This window comes from Pseudorca crassidens, chromosome X (genome assembly GCF_039906515.1).
Source record: "Pseudorca crassidens isolate mPseCra1 chromosome X, mPseCra1.hap1, whole genome shotgun sequence".
NCBI classification, from domain to species: domain Eukaryota; kingdom Metazoa; phylum Chordata; class Mammalia; order Artiodactyla; family Delphinidae; genus Pseudorca; species Pseudorca crassidens.
The window spans coordinates 127866778-127889188 of NC_090317.1; the positions used below are offsets into that span (position 1 = coordinate 127866778).

At 48.4% G+C, this 22411-nt stretch overlaps 1 protein-coding gene across 8 annotated transcripts in view; it reads right to left on the reverse strand.

Moving 5' to 3' along the window:
• The window catches only part of LOC137216322 (F-box-like/WD repeat-containing protein TBL1X), a 231348-nt gene that overhangs the window by 37154 nt on the left and 171783 nt on the right, over nucleotides 1-22411 (reverse strand). For 7 of the 8 annotated variants that reach the window (XM_067722255.1, XM_067722252.1, XM_067722257.1 and 4 more), the window contains one exon: nucleotides 16677-16795. The exons of the other annotated variant lie outside the window; for it this stretch is intronic. In XM_067722255.1, coding sequence (XP_067578356.1) covers nucleotides 16677-16734 — 58 coding nt within the window. In that variant the 5' untranslated portion in view covers nucleotides 16735-16795. The remainder of the gene's footprint in view (nucleotides 1-16676; nucleotides 16796-22411) is intronic. 8 annotated transcript variants of the gene reach the window in all.

A 22411-nucleotide genomic window follows, 5' to 3' on the forward strand; every position in this document is an offset into this window, starting at 1 on the left:
GCACACATGCACACACACGGAGTGAGAAGATGTAAACAGAAAAGGCGGGAGAATAAGAAATCATACCCTCATCTCTGGGGGCCGATGTATTATCAGTTCACTTCTTCTTTTTGGAAGTGATGGATTCGTCTCACCAGAGGATTACGTTTTCTGCCCGGGAAGCAATTTATAACCGTAAACTCTAGCTTTACCCATGGTAAAAAGCGCAAACATATGCTGAGAGTTCTTTTTGATTTTTCAGTCTACATCACTATACATGTTCATGACAACTCTACACTTCAATGTGTTTATCTTAAAAAAAAAAAAAAAAAAAATCCCCGAGACCCAGCTCTCCCACACTGTCCCAATTCTCCAGGATCTTGCTGGAGAAAAAACCGAGGGCAGGGAGGTGGCTTTCTGAGCCGCAGACCTGTTCTCACCGACCTGCCGTAACGTGGAATTCAGTGTAAAATGGGACTGCTTGGATGGCGCCCAGAAGAAATACCAGGAGGACCTCGTTAAAAACAGGGTTTCACTTCTAACATCTGGCCTGGACCCCAGGGGTGGCGGCGGAGAGCAGCCTGGGCTGCTGGCTGTTGCAGACCTCGCACCCCTGCCAAGACTTGTAACATCCGCTAAACCTGGGAGGCCTCCAGAAGGAGAGAGCACGAGTCAGGTTGTAAACCAAGGGTGCTACTTCCTCCTGGGGCCACAGCTGGCCGGGGGGGGGGGGGGGGCGGCAGCTCCGCGAGGGGCGCCGGGGAGGCGGCCGCCTGCCCCCACAAGTTCACCCAGACCTCAGCTCCCGCTTCCGGCCGCCGCTCGGAGCAGCCTCGCTCGGAGCCCGCCCCTTCCGGCACCGTGGCCGCAACGGCTTTGAACCCTCGTGAACCCTGCTATTCGTGACTGGGAAAGTCGAGCACGACTGCCAAACCGGAGATTTACAACGGACAGCACGGTTAAAAACTACAATTAACATAGGACTTGGGGGGAAAACAGAGAAACCAAGTTGGAGGAGAGAGGGAATAAGTCAAGCATTATGTGCTCGACACAAGTGCTGTTCTCACACGGGGGATTTCCTCCAGTCCGCTTGCCCTACGCAAAGTAGTTTTTACGTGTAACTCTTGGGGTCCTAGAATTCTGCACCCGTGTTCTTTCTAACCTAACACAATATGAGCATTTCCCCCGGCTGCTAATTGGTGTCAACAGTCACCATTTTGGTTGAGTCTCTGTTTTCACTGCGAGTCATCCCTGACTTACACACACGGCCTCCAGATTTACTTTCAAAGACTAATCAGTGGCTTCCCACTGGACATCCTGGCCTTCCTGTGCTGCTGACCCAGCGTCCCAGTACTTCCTTCCTTCCCCTCCCGTCCCGTATCCTTTGTTCCCCTCGCCAAGATGGTTCCTCCTCCATAAACACGCGGGGCTTTGCTGAGCCTCCCGGCACGAACTCTGGCTCTTGGTTTTGGTTGAAATGCTCTCGTTCCTCCTTTGCCTGAAGAGTTCTAGCTCAAGTGCCTCCTGCTCTCTGCACCCTCCCCTGTGGTCCTCTGCGAACTCCTCCAACCTCACTTTTATCAGCCTCTGTGTCACACGCCTCTTTAATTAATCTGTGACACTCTCTAGGTGGGGAGGAAAAGACTTCCCCCTCCCATCTGTCCTTCCAACCCCAGCACCTAGGGCAGTGCCACCACTCAACAGACAAGCCAGCGAGAGACAGGTAGAGACCTGCAAACCACGACAACTGCTTTATTCGTGCATATCAAGGATTCCCGGATGGCATCCCTACCTCTGACAGTACCTAAAACAATTTTACGTAGCACAGGGCCAGATCTTTTAAAGTCAAAGTTATTTACTTTAATGTGCCTCATGCAAGTACAATTAATAGATGTATTTGAAAATTCAGGATAAAGTAACTGCTTCAATTTAAGGAAAAATGTTAATAAATATTAACAAAATACTTTTAGGTAGACGCAAAAATGATGTAGACAGTACAAGAGAACTGAGGATGGGAAATACATGTGTAGACAGAGGAGGGCAACAGAAGTGTCCAAAGGACAGGGAAGTAATCAATACTCACTATACACACATGGGGGCAGTGGGGGCGTCCAGGTTCCCTGGATGGGAAGAAACTCCTACATTCCATTAGTAGGCTTGGACAGGAGTCTGCAAACTATATCCTCTGAGCCAAATCTGTTCCCTTGCCTGTTTTTGCAAATAAAGTTTTACTGAAACACTGCTACTCTCATGTGTCTATGTATTTTTTTTTTTTTTTTTGCGGTACGAGGGCCTCTCACTGTTGCGGCCTCTCCCGTTGTGGAGCACAGGCTCCGGACGCGCAGGCTCAGTGGCCATGGCTCACGGGCCCAGCCGCTCCGCAGCATGTGGGATCCTCCCGGACCGGGGCACGAACCCGTGTCCCCTGCATCAGCAGGCGGACTCCCAGCCACTGCGCCACCAGGGAAGCCCATGTCTATGTATTTTTGGTGGCTGCTTTCGCACTACAAAGACAGAAATGACTGGTTGTGACAGAGATGAAAATACTATCTTTTACAGAAAGATTTCTCCAACTAATCCAGGGGAGAGACCTAAACTAGGTGATGGGAGCAACAGGTGCTTAGGAAAGCAGTTTCTGATCCCTCAACTTGTTTTATGAGGCCACTATAACACTAAGATCCAAACATGATGAGGAAATCCAAAAAGGAACACCACAGCCTAACTTCTTTTGGTAAAATACACTCAAATATTCCAGACACAGAACAAATGGAATTCAGTGGTATATATGAAGAGGACAAAATGTCCGGGCCAAGTGGGGTTTATTCCAGGAATGCAGGCTTTAATGTCGAAAGATAAATCAACAATTTCACCACATTAAGAGTCAACAAAGGGCTTCCCTGGTGGCGCAGTGGTTAAGAATCCACCTGCCAATGCAGGGGACACGGGTTCGAGCCCTGGTCCGGGAAATTCCCTCATGCCGCGGAACAATGAAGCCCGTGCGCCACAACTACTGAGCCTGTGCTCTAGAGCCCGCGAGCCACAACTACTGAAGCCCGCGTGCCTAGAGCCCATTCTCCGCAACAAGAAAAGCAACCGCGACGAGAAGCCCGCGCACCGCAACCAAGAGTAGCCCCCGCTCGCCGTAACTAGAGAAAGCCCGCGCGCAGCAACAAAGACCCAAGGCAGCCAAAAATAAATAAATTAAAAAAAAAAAAAAGAGTCCAGAAAAATCACTTAAGTGTAAGCTTCCAGAGCTAGATGGCCTGTTGTGAATCCTAGCTCTACGACTTCCTGGCAGTGTGACCTGGGCAAGTGGCTACCTTCTCAACGCCTTGGGTTTCTCATCTGTCAATGATAGCGGCAGCTGCACCTCCTTCTTAGGGGTAATGGTTTTATCGGTCAAGTACTTAGAATCATGCCTGGCACACAGCACGTGCTCGACAAGTGGGCGCCACTGTCACTAAGGCAAAGCAGTGACAATGGGGAAAGAGGTGGCACTGACAAGATACGGGGAGTGCCCAGCTGATGGAGACAGTAGGAAAGATATTATGGAGAAGGAATATTTGAACAGGATTCTGATGTTTTCATATTAAACCGCGACACGATTATGGGACAGAGGAAGTTTTTCTTTGCCGGGGAGGGACAGTGGTCAGGAAATGGCAATGGTATTAAGTGTGGAATTATGTTAAAGAATGCTTGGGAGATACACAGCCAAAACAGCAGTATGGAAGGCAACAGAGCGGCTGGAGGTAGATTACAAGACTGGGGGATCAGAGGGGTTAGGGATGGACCCCCACACTGGGGAATCAGAGAGGTTAGGGATGGTGGACACCTAGACTGGGGGTGAGTAGAGAGGCTAGGGATGGACCCCCAGACTGGGGGATCAGAGAGGTTAGGGATGGACACCTAGACTGGGGGTGAGTAGAGAGGCTAGGATGGACACCTAGACTTGCAGAAGGAACAGCACACTGGCCACATAGACATGGGAGGGAAAGAAAAGGATGTCACCTTGGGGACAATGGCATTTAAGAAGTGGGTGGTGGAGACATCAGTAGAGCAACATATAGAAACTTGGGAGAAAAAGGACAGTGTTGTGTCTGACAGTCCAGATGACTGGCTCTTCAGTCTGGAAGGAAGAAAGGGAACTGAAATTGGCAGGAAATAAAATACATCAAAGCCGGACACTTTTAAAGTCACATTAGAATTTCAGAGCAGGCGGATCTTAAATGTAATGGTGTATGAACTTTGGAAACAGGCACCTTCGTAAGTGGTTATTTCGTCTTAGCTAAAAAAAGGAAACAGGAACCATCTTAGGTTTTTTCATATCATCACTAACGTTTAAAGTAGGAAACTACGGTATAATAAGACTTAAGGGCATCTTCGACAGCATCTAACCTCTCTCTGATGGCAATACCAAGGGAAATTGCTTGGCTATATTGAGCAAGACACATACTTAAACAACTGTAACTTATAAATACTCAACTGATTTTCAAGTGGTTTTTATTCTAATTGCTTCCCCCACCGCCCCCCCGACAAATTAATGAGCACAAGAATGGCAAGTCTTGAATCTGAGCTTTCACACACATACAAATGAGAGCAGTAAGCTTAGAAAAGATTGCACAACCAAAACTGCACGGGAAATGGGATGATTGTGAACATCTGGGACATAAAAAGGCAACTTCTCCACGGTTCCGTTTTGCTACTCTAAGCGGTTATCATCAAACCCAAAGAGCAGTTTAGGAAAACACTCTTTCTGAACGAAGTGGAGCTCGCTGGCAACTAGCACTACAAGAGGGTCTGTGATGAGACGATTCTCATAGTACAGGTTCTTCCCGACGCCCGTGCACAGCGTAAGGGGAGGCTCAGCCCCTCTGCATACTGTGCTCTGCAAAGGGAACGTGGGCAGGCCTCGCTGGAGGAGGCGTGTGCATTAGTGATGCCACAAAGCTCTCCTGGGGGTGCTTTACTCTTTTCTACATAAGAGGCGTGGGCATCATATTCTCCAGCTACTTATCCACCCCTACATTTTTTAAAGTGATTTTTTAAAAGTGAGGTAAACACATACTCACAAATGCGTAAGTGACGGATATGCAACCACAACCTGGACTGGACTGGGGCAGGATGGACACAGCCAGGGCCTGTCCAGGTTCTCCTTCTGTCCCCCTCAGCAGGTGCTGCAGGCCCACATGACTGCCCTCTGATATAAACCTGGACACCAAAGCTTGGGTGGTTAGCAACACTGCGCGTGTCATCGTACATGCTGCTGGGAGAATGAGGTACCATCAGGTCGCTCCGCCAGGAGAGGACACCTGCAAAGCTGTGCCCGGTTCTCCCGGACTGGACCCCGTGCACCTCTTCCCTTGGCCGATTGTAATCTGTATCTTTTTTTTGGGGGGGGGGGGCGGGTGTATTAATTTTTTAAAATAAATTATTTTATTTTATTTTATTTTTGGCTGCGTTGGGTCTTTGTTGCTGCGCGCGGGCTTTCTCCAGTTGCGGCGAGCAGGGACTACTCTTTGTTGATGTGCGCGGGCTTCTCATTGCGGTGGCTTCTTTTGTTGTGGAGCACGGGCTCTAGGCACGCAGGCTTTAGTAGCCGTGGCACATGGACTCAGTAGTTGTGGCACGTGGGCTCAGGAGTTGTGGCGCACAGGCTTAGTGGCTCCGCGGCATGCGGGATCTTCCCGGACCAGGGCTTGAACCCGTGTCCCCTGCATTGGCAGGCGGATTCTTAACCACCGCGCCACCAGGGAAGCCCCTTGATAAAATTTTAATGGAGAAAAGTCGAAGCTATCAATTCAAAATAAAGGGCACTATCAGATGTTGCATAAACAAGACATTTGAACAAACAAAATATAAACCAAATTATACTACAATTAAGAGGAACATAACAGAAATGGAGACACATAGGATTGACTTTGATTGAGCTGTATCTTTTCTCCCCAGCCTTCCTGAGATATAACTGACATATGCCAATGTGTACATTGTGATGCTCTGACACACGGATATACACTGTGGAAGGGTTACACAACAGGCTACTCAACACAGGCATGGCCTCACACAATTAACCTGTGTCTACTTCAGGGAGAGCACCATGCAGTATATTATAACCTGTATCTTGTGCTGTAATCCACTGAGTGTGACAGTTGCTAAATTCTGTGAATCCTTCTAGCAAACCATCGAGCCTGAGGGTGCTCTAGGGGGCGCAGCCCACAAACCACCAGAAAGGCACTGCTTCCATCTCCTGGCAGACATGAGCACATGAGACATCACTGCTTTACAGGATTTTATTTTATTTCTATTTATTTTTTTATTTTGGTCGGGCGGCTTGTGGGATCTTAGTTCCCCGACCAGGGATCGAACCCGGGCCGCGGCAGTGAAAGCACCGAATCCTAACCGCTGGACCGCCAGGGAACTCCCTCACATGATTTTAAAGGTACTTTCGTCCTCTACTCACACGGACAAACTGTTCAGGTCTTCCTGATTTATTATTTAATGAAACTAATATTTTCCTTTATGATTTCTAAAGCAAAGGCTACCACTACCTCAGAGAAATGCCTGTCTTTACCGTTTCATAAAGATTCTCTTTCTAAACAGGGACAACATTAGCAATGGAGAAGAGCCACTGCAGTCAAAAATATTTTTAGAGCCTCAGCTGAACAATAAGCCCTGAACTTGCGTTTAAATTAAGATAGTTGAACCATTAAAATGACTTCCCGAATCCGGGGAAACGTGTCTTGCATAAGAAGTCATTCCACGGTCCCAGGAAACACGGCGGAGCCTACTGGGTGATGTGTCAGCTGCTGGGATTACAGAGGGCAATGCCGCTTAATCATTTTTGGAGATGCAATTATTCAAAAATATTAAGAGGAACACCCTTTTCCTGGTTATCTAAACTCCTCATTGGGAGTCCAAAGCACCCCCCCAAACCGAAAACAGAACCCAGACTGAAGACTGCTACTCCCGATTATTTTATTATCTGCTAGAGAATGGTGCTGGCAGACTTCCCTCTTCCTCGAGTGGAAAAATACCCTGGAAAAAATTTAATAAAAACAGGGACTGCATTATGCTCACTCTTAAAGTCTACTTGAGTTCTGCAGCAGAAGGAATCAAAATGCAGCCCAAGAAGACGACAGAGTGAGAAAATGAGAATCCCATTACAACTCCACTTTCCAATAAAAACTAACTGGAAGAAGAAACATCCCACAGCTCAAGGATGTGTATCAGGGGTTCTCAACTGGAGATGATTCTGCCCTCCAGGGGACATTTGGCAAAGTGGAGACATTTTTGGCTGTAACACGGGAGGGTGGGGAAGCGTTGCTGTCATCCAGTGGGTGGAGACCAGGGATGCGGTTTAACAACCTACAATACCAGACAGCCGCACCGGCAAAGAACAACCCGCCCCAAATGTCAACAGTGCTGCGGCTGAGAAACCCTGGCTCTTTCCTGACTGCCAGGAGAGGCTGACAGTCTTTTGATACTGCACGCTCCTGTGGCCATTCAGAATATCTCCAGAGATTAAGACCCTCAACTCTGCCCACCTAATAGAATTCTTCAAGCTAAAGACCATGAGGGGATATTTAACAATCTCGTACAACACTGGAAAAGGGATGAGGAACACTGCATAGACTTTTATCCTCCCCGTAAAAATACAGCCCGTCCAGTACCTATGGTCCCAATCAAATGCAGAATTGCTTCTCACGACAATTACCCAGGAGGAGACGGCCAGGTGAGCACGGCACCGAGTTTGCTGAGTTCCCAAGGAAGCAAAAACTCATGCTATGTACACATGACCACTGCCGTTCACCTTCAGATGACCTTTCTTTATTTTTTCTGTTTCCAAAAGCCCCAGAAGGTGAGTGTGGCTATCCACTTCTTAGTTAATACAGCTATTAGTGGAATCCGAGTAAAACAGACACCCCATCAAAACCTAGGCCTAGGGGCTTCCCTGGTGGTGCAGTGGTTGAGAGTCCGCCTGCCAATGCAGGGGACACGGGTTCGTGCCCCGGTCCGGGAAGATCCCACACGCTGCGGAGCGGCTGGGCCCGTGAGCCATGGCCACTGAGACTGCGTGTCCGGAGCCTGTGCGCCGCAAAGGGAGAGGCCACAACAGTGAGAGGCCCACGTACCGAAAACAACAACAACAACAACAAAACCCTAGGCCTGCACAATGGCTAATGACCTGCAAATTCTAATTAAAATTTCTCGGCCTCGGTTGTATTACTGACCTCTCTCTCTCTCACACACACACACACACACAGCTCTGCAGACCATGGAAGTGCAAAATTATCACTCCTGTTTAATTTTTTTGTTTAATAATTTCAAGATTATCATGGACTGACGGGAAGTTGTGAAAACAGTGGAGTCCTGTGTGCCTTTCAGCCAGCCTCCCCCAATGGTGACATCTCATCTCGCCCTAGGACAATATCAAAACCGAGAAGTTACATCCAACCGACTGGTCACCTGACTGCAAACCTTCTCCAGGTTTCGCCATTTCTGACCTGTGCGTGTGCGCACGCGCATCACCTACGCACGTAGCGTGTAAGATTTTATCCCATGTGTCCATGTGTGATCATCTCTGCGGTCAAGACGCAGAGCTCTTTCATCAGCATGAAAGAACTCCCCCACAGCAGCCCTGTGCAGGTGGCCCAGCCACCCGACGCCCGGCAGTCATCTCTGCAGGCTTGCCCTTTTCAGAGCGCTCTACAAAAGGAACCGCACAGTCTGCGGCCTTTGACGATGGCTTGTGGTTTCCAGCACATCTCCTTGGAGACTCACCCAGGCTGTGTCATGTATCGATAATTCGTTCCCACTTATTGCTGAGTGGGACTCTGGGATATGGACATATCACAATCTGCTGAGCCAATCACAGACATTTGGGAAATCTCCAGTATACTGCTATTGCAAAACATGCTGTTTTCAGCATTATTTTTAAAAAATAACCAGATTTTTGTAGGATACCAACCTAGCTTAAAAATGACGCTACGTGTGCCAAGGACTCACCCCAAATGCTGTATGGTTCTATTAAGAAGCCTTTCAGTGTTAATAATGTTACTGTGGAATTTAAGTGGTTTCTTATCTTCCTTTTGAGACATATTTTCCAAACTCTGAAATACGCTATACAGAAAACTTACCTATAATGCTGTGATTTATTTAAAAGTTGTGGTTAAAATATACATGACACAAATGCACCGTGTTACCTATTTGAAGTGTCCAGCTCAGTGGCATGAAACACATTCATACTGTTGTGCAACCATCCTCACCGTCCACCTCCAGAATCTGTTCATCTTCCCAAGCGGAGACTCCATCCCCTTCCCACACGAACTCCCCCTTCCCTCCTTCACCTGCCGGCACCCACCTTTCCGTCCGTGTGGACGTGACTCCTCCAGGGACCTCGTGTGAGTGGAATCGCGCAGGATCTGCCTTTTGTCCTGGCTTACTTCACTGAGTGCAGGGCCCTCAAGGTCCATCCCCGTGGGAGCACGGGTCCGAGTTGCCTTGCTTCGTAAGGCTGGGTAACATCCCACTGAATGGAGGAACCACACTGTGCTTCCCTCTCATCCGTCATGGACACTGGGTTGCTTCCACTGTGATTTTTTTTTTTTTTGGGGGGCTGTGTTGGGTCTTCGTTTCTGTGTGAGGGCTTTCTCCAGTTGCGGTGAGTGGGGACCACTCTTCATCGTGGTGCGCAGGCCTCTCACTGTCGTGGCCTCTCCCGTTGCAGAGCACGGGCTCCAGACACGCAGGCTCAGCAGTTGTGGCTCACGGGCTCCAGACGCGCAGGCTCAGCAGTTGTGGCTCACGGGCCTAGTCACTCCGCGGCACATGGGATCCTCCCAGACCAAGGCTCGAACCCGTGTCCCCTGAATCGGCAGGCAGATTCCCAACCACTGTGCCACCAGGGAAGCCCCCACTGTGATTTTTTTTTTTTTTTTTTTTTTTTTGCGGTACGCGGGCCTCTCACTGCTGTGGCCTCTCCCGTTGCGGAGCACAGGCTCCGGACGCGCAGGCTCAGCGGCCATGGCTCACGGGCCCAGCCGCTCCGTGGCATGTGGGATCCTCCCGGACCGGGGCACAAACCCACGTCCCCTGCGTCGGCAGGCGGACTCTCAACCACTGCGCCACCAGGGAAGCCCCAGACTTTTACTTTTGAAAACCACTGATGTTCCTCTCAGAATAAGGCACCTACGGCAATGCTAATATAGGCAAAACATATGTGTAATAGATTGGCCTCTCGATCACGCATCATGACAGATCAGAAAGTAAATTCCAGCGTATGAGGAGTTTTCAATCCTACTGGGAAGTCTTTAAATCTCTACAATGAAGAAAGAAGTTCACCATCCTGCTGATTTGTGATATATGATAAATGAATTTCTACCATCTCTCATAATGATAAGCTCCTCTTACCGTCTAAAATGTTAAAAAAAACAGCCACTGGGGACACGCAGCCAGGTAACACACCCGCACCTGGCAAAACGTTAGGGAAACAACTTCTCACTTGTGTTCCTTGTTCACTGTTACGGTTACCACCACAGTCGTCAAGTGGTTTTGATTAAGCCTGTTTGTTCTTCCTGCTGTGCAAATGTCAGTCACAAAACTCACAGCAGAGAAACACTTCCCCAAGTTTCAATGACATTAATACCTTGGGTGTGTTGTCAAATCAACGCATGGCAACTTCTAGCATCTGCCCTACCTGGGGCCCTGCCGGTCGGAATCCTGCTATCTACCTGGAAGCCGGCCCAGACGGACATAGGTGCTGCCCACACGCTCGGTCTTACCCACTGGAGGGCTGGCCAGGCTGCAGAGTTTCCTAGTTTCCCGCAGAAAGGTGCCTGCTTAAGGAGGAGCCGGTGTGCACGGGCGGGCGTTCTCTCACTCAGCAGATCTGGGGAAACCGTGACCCCGGTACAGGCTCACGAAGGCTAATTTTAAACCCTGAGAGGAAGCGTAAAACTTCATCAGTATCCTGTAGATATATCTGCGGGGGACAGTGTCCTTTTCCTTACTTCCCAACATGTCCTGCGGCCCAGGCACCAATGAGCTCTACAACTCGAATCAAACCTATAAAACCACGGATGGCTGTGAAGTGCCTCGCTGCCGAGTGGGACAGAAGAGGATGTGGTGGCTTCTGATAAACTAAACCCACACTTGCCACTCGGCCAAGCAATCCCACTCCCAGATACCAACCCAAGAGAAATGAAAGCCCACATACAACAAAAGCCTGTACGCAAACGTTTGTGGCAGCCTTGGCTGTAATCGTCAAAACCTGATGACAACTCAAATGTTCTCACACAGGACAAAGGACTAACCGCCCTGCATCCCTAAAATGGAATATGATGTAGCAATAAAGAAGGAACTACTGATGTACGCACCAGTGTGAACGAACGTCAAACGCACCGAGAGAGGCCAGACCGTCAAGGCTCCCTGCTGGAAGATTCCACACCTAAAACATTCTCGCAGAGGCAAAACTACAGGGACAGGAAGCAGAGAGGTGCTTGCCAGGGGCTGCAGTGGGGGGAAGGGCCACAGGGGACTTTTTGGGGTGATGGAGCTGTTCCGTATCTTGATTGTGCTGGTGGTTACACAACTGTAAACGTTTGGCAAACACTGCAAATCTGTACTCCAAAAAGGATGAATTTTATGGCATGAAAATTATACCTTACATTAAAAAAAAAAGAGAGAAAGAAAAAGAAAAAGATGGTACAGATGAGGGTGGGGAGGGGAGAAGCAGCCACATCTAACAAGGAAAGGTCATGTCTGTCTTCTCCAAGGCTGCCAACTGAGATGAATGAGAAAAAGGTCTTGTCATCGTTTAACGTCATGGAGAATCTGGCCCCAAACCCCCAGACCTTCTCTCCTTTCCAGAATTAATGGTGACATTGACCCAGCTCCATATGAGACCATCTTTCCCTCCATCCGTCATGGAGCTGGTCCTGTGCGCACGACATAACAAAGACACTCGAGCTTGTCTGTGACAGATCTCCAAACCCATTCATTGAGCTCCTTCACCAGAGCCTTGGTAACTCCTGGCAGGTAACCCCCCTGGTTGTGTAAAGAGCTGCCTGCCACCAACGCTAGCGTCCACTGGGTCCCTGCCCCACTGGATCTGGGAGAACAAATTTTCTTTATAATTTAGATTTGAGGATGAGGCCCCAGAGGAAGTATTTAATATGCCTACAGAGACTCACTCATCGGATGTCCTCACTTCTCATACCGACGCCGGGCTCCGCCACTGTATTCACGAAGAGCAGCGGGGAGGAACTCACGGTTCGCCCAGCGTTTGGAGGGGCTGCTCGCAGAAGCCCAGGCAGGCTGACACGCATGCACACTGAAAGAGCATGGAAAACACCGAGCAGCTCAGAGAGGCTGTGCCTCCTTAAACAGGTTGTTCATTGTTCGAACCTGGAGTTGTTTTACAGAAACAGCCCTGTGTCAGCACAAGACAAGAACCCATCTCCAGGATGACCTTGGAACCAAGAATCTTCAGTCTGTGGAACTCAGAGAACAGAAACGTTGCCACCAGAGCCCTTCGTGAAGCGAGAGACCCTTCCGTAAGGAAAACCTGGCTTCCAGCAGCGCGAGGAGCTTGTACGGGCTGACTGGAGACTAGCCCGTCAGCTTCCAAGTTCAAAACTCCCCCAGCCCTTTGAGTTTTGCCCCAAACCCTGGATCAGGGAGACAGATGTGAGTCCTGGCAGGTTGACCTCGCAAAAGACCTCCTTCTTCTCTCAAAAGCTGGTGACACAGTACTGGCTTATATGCGTGCTGGGCAGTGAGCCTTTGCTCGGATCGTGAAGGGAACTTACGGGCTGCATGGCAAAGACGCTCTGCCACAATCTGCTTCTTAAAAATTGCCCAGACGGCAGATCTGACCACACGACTAACCCTTGTAAGGCAGAGGCCAACGGACTCCTAGCCCCCAAAACTGGACTACCGGTAACTCATGCAAAAACCAACTGAGCCACTCTGGTGCCAGAGCTGGTCAAAATCTCCTCCTGCTGAGTTGAAAAGCCTTGCTTACTAACTAACCAGCTTCACGTATCAGGCTGCCATGAAGCGCACCTGTGAGACGTCACAAATCAGTAGTGTTTAGGGAGTGCTTTCTACGGGCACGGCCCTTGCTTCAGACAACGAACGGTGACAAGAAGCCTTGAAGGAAAAGGCTGTGGAATATATACACAGCTGGGTGAAGGTCAGGGAGGAGTCCCAGATGATACGGTCAGGGAAGAGTCCCAGATGATACGAACTCTGCCTCTTGAGGGCAGAAACACAAAACAAGCCCATGTTCAAGATTCTTTCCTGAGTTTGCAGAGATGAGATGTGGATTCCCACAACACTTTCAGGAAAGTATCATTTCAATACCCTGCCTTCCTGCTATCTGGGGGGATGAATGTTCTGTCGGTTATCTTACTTGCAGCCGAAAGCATCCTACCTGATATGTGACACGTTTAGTGCAGGACTCTCTGCACTGCAGGCTCAGGCCGCAGGACCAGGAGTGCCCGTGGTTGCAGGGAACTTGTCCCTTGGGGTGGGGGGGGGGGAACCTCTGAGTCTATTCCTGGTTGTGAGGTGATGAGCAGATCTACCAGAGAACCAGGGGTCTGCCTCACTGCGGGGTCCTCACCACCTACCATCTCCGTCCTCCTCCACGCCCACTTTCTTCTACACACAACCTGAGGATGAAGATTACTGAAGACGCCACAACAGAGAACTTTCAACCTCTAGCAGAGAAGCCACGCTGGGAGGGGTTGAGGAATGAATCACTTGTCACAATACAGGACTTAGTTAGCTTTAATGCATTTGACGGTGGTAAAGGAGAGAGAGCACAGATACTTAATCAAGAGACTTTTTTCTTTCTTTTCTTTTTCTTTTTTTTTTAAATTAGAAAGGAGACATTGACAGGCCAAGGAGAAGGTGCTCCTGGCACTTGGTGGGTGCTCAATAAACATACGCTTAACCAAAGCTTGAGATTTGAGATAAACATGTACAACAACCCCCAAATGAACACTTACACCTTAGGCATTTCTTCTCTGGGGCATGTCCTCGTGGGGTACTCGAGTCAGTCGTCAGAGGAAGACAGAGTCATCTCTTAACTCCTCACTCAACCTATGGGACTTTCTCTAGGGAGTCTGACAAATCAGGACAGCAGTTCAGCAGACGTTACATGCAATCAGCGTTGATGAAATTCTATACATTGCTGTCTCCCAAGTCTCCCTCTCAGTTGCCTGGTTACAGAAACTTTATCAACAAATGTGAGACAAATGTAAACAGACACCAAAAAAGGAAGTTTCGCCTTTCTGGGGGAGGAATGGAGATTTCTGTGTTTACTCAAAGAGGTCCACAACGCTCTTGCCCCACGGCCCGGGAGAAACCTTTCTCTGGGTTACACGAAAGCTTTCTTTCGCACCCTTGATTCTCCCCGCTGTGCGCAGACGGAGGCGGGAATTGTAGCCTGTCATTGGTTCACACATTGTGACTGTGCTTTTACCTTCATCTTATCTTTGGGAGGAGGTGTTTCTAAAAGGAAAGAATCCCAAATGCAATGCTGGAAATCTACAGGGAGACAGGGTGGGGTACATGGAATTTTCACTTGCAATCGTTTCTGGGAATCTATCAGATCAGTGCTAGGGGAACACTTGTACTGCAGCTGAGATTCCCTGGTTAAGTTCTGAGGTTAAGGCATCAGAGCAGTGGTGGTGATTGCCCTGGTTTACAGGGGGAGGCAGTGCCTATTTTGTTTTGCTTATCCATTTTTTATACTATGTTCTGGCAAAAGCTAATCCAAATGTTCGAGTGTATATGTAGAAAGAACGTGTACTTTCCACAACTAATTCTAGCTGGGGTCGCTGCAGAAAGAGAGATCCAGGCTTGGTGGGGAGAGGTTTATTTATAACATGCTACATGCCCGATGTATTTCATCCCTTTTGCCCAGAATAACCTTTTTTTTTTTTCTAATTCATTTATTTAATTTTTCGGCTGCGTTTGGGTCTTTGTTGCTCTGAGCAGGCTTTTCTCTAGTTGCGGAGAATGCGGGCGACTCTTCCTCGTGGTGCACGGGCTTCTCACTGCGGTGGCTTCTCTTGTTGCAGAGCACCGGCTCTAGGCGCTGTGGGCTTCAGTTGTTGCAGCATGCAGGCTCAGTAGTTGTGGCTCGTGGCTCTAGAGCGCAGGCTCAATAGTTGTGGCGCACGTGCTCAGCTGCTCCGCAGCATGTCGGATCTTCCTGGACCAGGGCTCAAACCCATGTCCCCTGCACTGGCAGGCGGATTCTTAACCACTGCGCCACCAGGGAAGCCCCAGGATAACCATTTTTCCAATGGGTAAATAATGTGTTCAAGAATAAGAATCGAGCCATTTGGTTTGCCTTCAAGGCCTGCCCATCGCACCCTTCTGGGCTGACCCTGAAAGAGCCCGTCCCAGGGGCCCACAGTTGGTTCACCCTGAGTCCTAGCACGTGTGTTTCTGGCAAGTGGGACCTGGGAATTGGCTTCCTTCTTGAAAAATCAAGTTGCAGAATATATAAAACATGACACCAAGTGTATAAAGCTTAAATGTGTGCAGAGCAAACTGTTATAGGTTGAACTGTCCCCTCAAATTCACATGTTGAAGTCCTACCCCCCAGCACTCCTCAGAATGTGACGTTATTTGGAAAAAGGCTTACTGCAGATGTAATTAGTTAAGATGAGGTCGTACTGGAACACCATGAGCCCCTAATCCAATATGACTGTGTCTTTACAAAAGGAGAAACCTGACAAGTTTAGACAGAGAGGTACATGCAGAGGGAGAATGCCACGGGAAGGTGCAGGTATGTATCAGGGGAGGATGCACCTACAGGCCAAGGAGAGCCAAAGACAGCCGGGAAAGCACCAGAAGCTGGGAGAGAGGCTGGGACAGACGCCACCACAGCCCTCAGAAGGAGCCACGCCAGCTGACACCTGGCTTTGAGACCGCTATCCTGCAGAACACTGAGACGATATATTTCTGTTCAAGCCACCCCACCAAATCACCCCACCCCCATATAAATACACCATATGTACACACCAGCCCACAAATGCCCTCCCTGTGCTGGAGGCCAGGAACCCCAAATCACCCCACCTCCATATAAACATACCATATGTACACACCAGCCCACTAATGCCCTCCCTGTGCTGGGGGCCAGGAACCCCAAATCACCCCACCCCCATATATACACACCATATGTGTACACCAGCCCATAAATGCCCTCCCTGTGCTGGGGACCAAGACCCCAAATCACCCCACCCCCATATATACACACCATATGTACACACCAGCCCATAAATGCCCTCCCTGTGCTGGGGGCCAGGAACCCCAAATCACCCCACCCCCATATATACACACCATATGTACACACCAGCCCATAAATGCCCTCCCTGTGCTGGGGGCCAGGAACCCCAAATCACCCCCGCCCCTCACCATATCTATCACAACTGCTCTTGATCTTAATTCCAACCTGATTTCACGTGAACAGAAACGTCAGGGGAAAGAACATACTGCCTCATCCCGCCCCCGGAATGGGACGGCCCCAGAACCTTCTCCTCCCTCCTGTAATCCTCTGAACAAGAGTGTTCTGAGCTCTTCTTTTTCTATAGCCTGAGTGTTCGACCAGTGCATGGTTGCTCGCCTTGCACTTGGCATGTGGAAGATGATTTCCTACGGACAGGAAGCCTCCGTCTTACCTGACTCCTGGAGATAGCGATACACCAGAAAGTTCACCTCGTCACTGGTTATGCTCATCTTAGCCTCACCTCGCGGCGATGAGGTCTTTACGAAGCGGGGGCCACCTTCTGTGAGAACGCTGAGAGGAGAAAGTGGAAGAGAGTTTTGAAGCACTGCTTGTAGTTTTTTTTTTTTTTTTTACTGCATTCTTTCTGAGATGATTAAAAAATACAATACTCAGGATGTTGTCCGTGTCAAGGTAATTAATGCCTGATCCGTGTTGTATTTCGTGATTACATAAAGATTTTATATTTGTGTGTGTGTGCATGTATATATAGACACATTCATACAGGCGAAAGTTTTCCCAAAAAAGATGAGTTGGTGTATTTTATAAATGCTGGGATGGACTCACATATAAACCACTAATGGAGACAAACTCAGGGACCACAGAGAATGAGAACGAACACTGATTTTTTTTTTTTTTTTTTTTTTTTTTTTGCGGTACGCGGGCCTCTCACTGCTGTGGCCTCTCTCGTTGCAGAGCACAGGCTCTGGACGGGCAGGCTCAGCGGCCATGGCTCACGGGCCCAGCCGCTCCGCGGCATGTGGGATCCTCCCGGACCGGGGCACGAACCCGTGTCCCCTGCATCGGCAGGCGGACTCTCAACCACTGCGCCACCAGGGAAGCCCCGAAACACTGATTTTTTATTCACTAAAGTGTGAGTTATGATCACAACGCAGTCGACAGCGAGCTTGAACGGAATCCCGATGCGCAGTAGGACAGACGCGGCTGCCTTCGATGCCGCCCTTCCCTAGACAGATGGGGAAGACGACCGGGTAGGCCAGCAGGCACGTCGACACCCCCAGGCAGGGCGACCATATGGTCTGGAAAACACCTGTGGCTCTGAAGCAGCGAATAATCATAACACCTTCCACTGATAAAAGTTCAGTGATGAACTTGACCGTCACTGAACCTACAGGGTGCACATGGCCCTGAGAAGGCAGACACACATCAGTGCGGAGCTAAGTCAGCGTATGTGTCACCTGACATGACTTCTACACAGAGGCCAGGTGTCAGGAAGCCAGCCCATGGGTACAGAGAGCACCTACATCGTTTGTGTTTTGCCACAGAACTGGCTGCGTCAGTCTGGCCGAGACCGCAGTACTGGAAGGCACGTAGAAACCTGGGGGAGGAGGGGATGATGAGAACTTCGGAAGCCTCTGTGTCTGAGGCAGACAAGAAGAGCGAGCCTTATTTTCTTCACAATCCTACGTCAGACCTATGAGCACCCTGGCCCAAAGAGGACCGAAGTCACTCAAATAGAACTCTTGTACCCACAGACAGAGCAGAATTCACACGTGTGCAAGAGCATTCACTCCAAATGGCAGTGGCCAAGAAGGGCCGCAGCTTCCTTCAGTTGTGTCGTCAATACTGAACATTTCAGGCTGTTTGGGAACTGTCTTCAGAGTCCACGCCATATGTTTTCAGGCAGCTTTATGGTGGCAAATCTTTCATTATTGAATTACAATTAAATTTCCATTTGTTTAGAACAAGGTAAAAGGACAAAAGGCACATTTCAAGTTGGGAGGATTTGAATTAAAGGTTGTCATAATGGACACACCCCACGATGGCCCCCCAATGAGTCCCACCTGATATAATCCCCTCCCTTCCAGTGTGGGCAGGACCTATGACTCCCTTTTACCACACAGAATATGTCAAAGGAGACGGATGCCACACCCTGGTTAGGTTATATGGCAAGGATGACCGGATGTCACTCCTACAATTGTTACATTACATTGTATAAGACTCTTAGTGGACTAGAGAAAGACGCTCCTACCGGCCTTCACACGAACCACCCAGGGAACCAAGGGCAGTCTTCAGCAAGCTGTGCGCCTCAGTCCTACAACCACAAGAAAACTGAGTTCTGCCAACAGTGTGGGCTTGGAAGAAGACCCTTCCCTTCTCAGCTCTAAATAAGGATGCAGCCCAGCCACCACGTGGCTGCAGCCTCTGGAGACCCTGTGCAGAGGAGCCCCGCACGTGCCCGGTCTCCCAACCCTGGGAAACTGTGAGAGAATAAACGTGTTGTTTCTAGCTGCTGAACTTGTGGTCATTTGTTATGCAGCAGCAGATAACTAATGCAGTGGCCTCTTGGGACACTCCAGTTCTCACTTTGTCGTCTTAACAACAAGATTTTAATTTGTAGTTACCAGAATTTTGTCATGCAAAAATACTTATCTCCTTCACTTAATTAGGTGGTATTTCTGCACTTTTGTAGACACTGGAAAGAAAATTTGACGGTCAGAATATACATGTGTCCTGAGACGTCTGCTTGAACTCTGGGGAGCTCACACAGAGGATGGCATTAGGAAGATATCTGAGACTAAATAAAAAGCTATGAAATCAGAGTATATACAAGTAAAAAAATAAAACATTATTCAAGGGACAGAACAAATAATAACAGAGATGTGCACGGCAGAATAGTGTAGCTCTAAAGAGACTTTTGATGATCCTGAGTGGCAGTAATGACGGTGACTCAGTTCTCATGAGGAATTCAGTTTCAGGTTCTCTCTATGGTAAATGGTAAATGGTGGCGCCACTGGGATGTGATTAGGTCATGAGGGTGGAGCCCTCATGAATGGGTTAGTGCCCTTATAAAAAGAGACCCCAGAGAGTTCTCCCTCTTTCTGCCATGTAAGAACACACTGTTGCACACTTAATAGACTACAGTATAGTGTAAACCTTACATGAAGGGAAGATGGTGTTATCTGGCCCTCACCAGATTCCAAATCTGCTGGTGTCTTGATCTTGGACTTCCAGCCTCCAGAACTGTGAGAAATAAATGTTTGTTGTTTAGGCTGTCCAGTTTATGGTACTGTGTTATAGCAGCGTGAATGGACTCAGACACCACCCCTAACTCCCTTTTACTGTCATTTTGAGTACTTATAAACAGTGAAATCTAATCTAACCAACAGGGTCTCTCAGCCTCAGGGAGTTTGACTTGGGGCCAGACGATTCTCTGTTAGGAGAACGCTCTGCACACTGTAGGATGTTTAGCAGCGTCCCTGGCCTCTTCTCACTAGACTAGACGCCAGCACAACCTCCCCTCCATCCCCTACGGTTGTGATGATCAAAAACACCCCCAGACATTGCCTAATATTACAAATTGCTAAACTGCTGCTGGCTGAGAACAACTGTTATACAGGAAAACTAAGCATTTTGTGTTTGAAATGAATTCCATTTATAAAATTGTAAGACACCGTGGAGCTAGCTCATAGACATTGCTTAATGAAACGGCCACGCTACTAAAAAGGATCCTTAAAATGCACCAGAAGGGCTTGGCTTCTTCAAATAGTCTGTAAACTCTTTCCACAAAATCACATTTTCATAAGGAAAGTGCTGATCTTTGTCTTGCAGCATACAGATCTTCGTTTCCTAAGGAGAAAGTATTTGGGTACATACGGACGACACCCCTGCACCCACAGCCTGGTTCACGTTCCCCACCCCACAAGTGTCTGTAATATATATTAGAAGTGTCTGCACAAGCGTTAGCACAGGACTCTGGAGCAAGAGCATTTAAGATCCTCCAGGGACGGGGGATTATGGACGCCTTCTGTTAGCCCGTTCCTCTGTTCTTCTTTAGGCATTAGCCTTTTTCCCAACTAAGAAAATTTCTGTTTAAGCTCTAGCTCTCTACTTTCTGATCCCAGATTCATCTTCTCTCTGAAATTTTAAGTTAGAATCCAAGATCAGAGTGTTTTCCCCAATATGGTATTAACTTCTTAAAGGATTTTTGATTTGTAAACAGCAGAGGAAAGAAAACAAAAACCATCCCCGGCCTGCGATAGAACCAGGGATGTCATACCATTTGGTCCACAAGAGTGTCATGTGTTTCTACTGACTGGTCCACCTCAACATAGGCACACCTGGAGGTATTGTGGTTCAGTTCCAGACCACAGCAATAAAGTGAGTCACAGGATTTTTTTCTGATTCCCCAGTGCATGTAAGAGGTTTCCATTATACTGTAGTCTATTAAGTGTGCAACAGTATTGCGTCTAAAAAAAGCTATATACCCTAATTAAAAAATTTATTGCTAAAAATGCTAACCAAAATCTGAGCCTTCAGTGAGCTGTAATCTTTTTGCACTAACATCAAAAATCACTGATCACGGGCTTCCCTGGTGGCGCAGTGGTTGAGAGTCCGCCTGCCGATGCAGGGGACGCGGGTTTGTGCCCTGGTCCGGGAGGATCCCACATGCCGCGGAGCGGCTGGGCCCGTGAGCCATGGCCGCTGAGCCTGCGCATCCGGAGCCTGTGCTGCGCAACGGGAGAGGCCACAACAGTGAGAGGCCCGCGTACCGCAAAAAAAAAAAAAAAAAAAATCACTGATCACAAATCACCATAACAGATATAATAATAATGAAAAGTCTGAAATGGTGCAAGAACTACCCTAATGTGACACAGAGACACAAAGTAGCAAATGCTGTTGGAAAAACGGCGCCAGCTGACTTGCTCGCTGCAGGGCTGGCATCAACCTTCAATCTGTAAAAAACGCGATGTCTCCGAAGTACAACGTGGCATTTATGAGGTACGACTGTACACATGAGGTACATGTATGTACACATATGAGGTATGCCTATACATGTATTAATTTAAAAAAACTGATCTAGGGCTTCCCTGGTGGCGCAGTGGTTTAGAGTCCGCCTGCCGATGCAGGGGACGCGGGTTCGTGCCCCGGTCTGGGAAGATCCCACATGCCGCGGAGTGGCTGGGCCTGTGAGCCATGGCCGCTGAGCCTGCGCGTCCGGAGCCTGTGCTCCGCAACAGGAGAGGCCACAGCAGTGAGAGACCTGCGTACCGCAAAAAACAAACAAACAAAACAACAAAAAAACTGATCTAATAATTGGATCAAAGTCTCCCCCACCAATAAAACACCTTCTTAAATTAAATGGCTTAAATTTCTTAAATGACTATTTCTTCTAAAACCTAACTAGTTCCAAAAAAAGGATTTACAGTGACCAGTGGACTGAAATGTGCATATATATTGTGAGACTATTCAATACACACCGGAGAACATTCTTTAAACCGACCGTAAACCACAGCAACGTTCAATCCACGCCAACCTTTGGGTCTGATTACAGCAAAATCAAGAGAAACCAACGATTAACTGGTGTCTAACCGCAGCGCCTCTGAGCAAAGCGCTTGAAGGTGGCTGCTGTCATTTTACTGCGTCAACATCACTATTCTGACTCAAATGAGTAAAACGGCTGATCTTCACTTGGCAAAAGCTACTGCTTTAGACAAATTTCGTCAAGATCTACATAAGGTTGGGAAAAAAAGTTACCTATCCTCTTTTCTCCAAGACAAGAGCTCAATTTCCAGAGACAGATGTTAGAATAAAATCATGGATTTTTTAAAATCAGGGATTTTCTGTATAATTTCATGTATAATAAATAAACGTGCTGGTATTACAGTGCTATTCAAAGTTTCGGGGACGGGCGCGGGCTTCTCTACCCCAGACACAGGCAGGTGAAATTTACGTCAGTGGCTCAATTCCCAGGTCTGGTGTTTTGTTTTGTTTTTTCAATTGTGTTAAAATATACACAACGTTTAATTTACCATCGTGACCATTCTGAAGTGCACAACCCGGTGGAGGCATTAAGGACATTCCTATTCCTGTGCAGCCACCCCCCACCTACCTCCACAACTTCTTCACCACCGCCAATGACCTCTGTCCCCAGTGGACACCACCTCC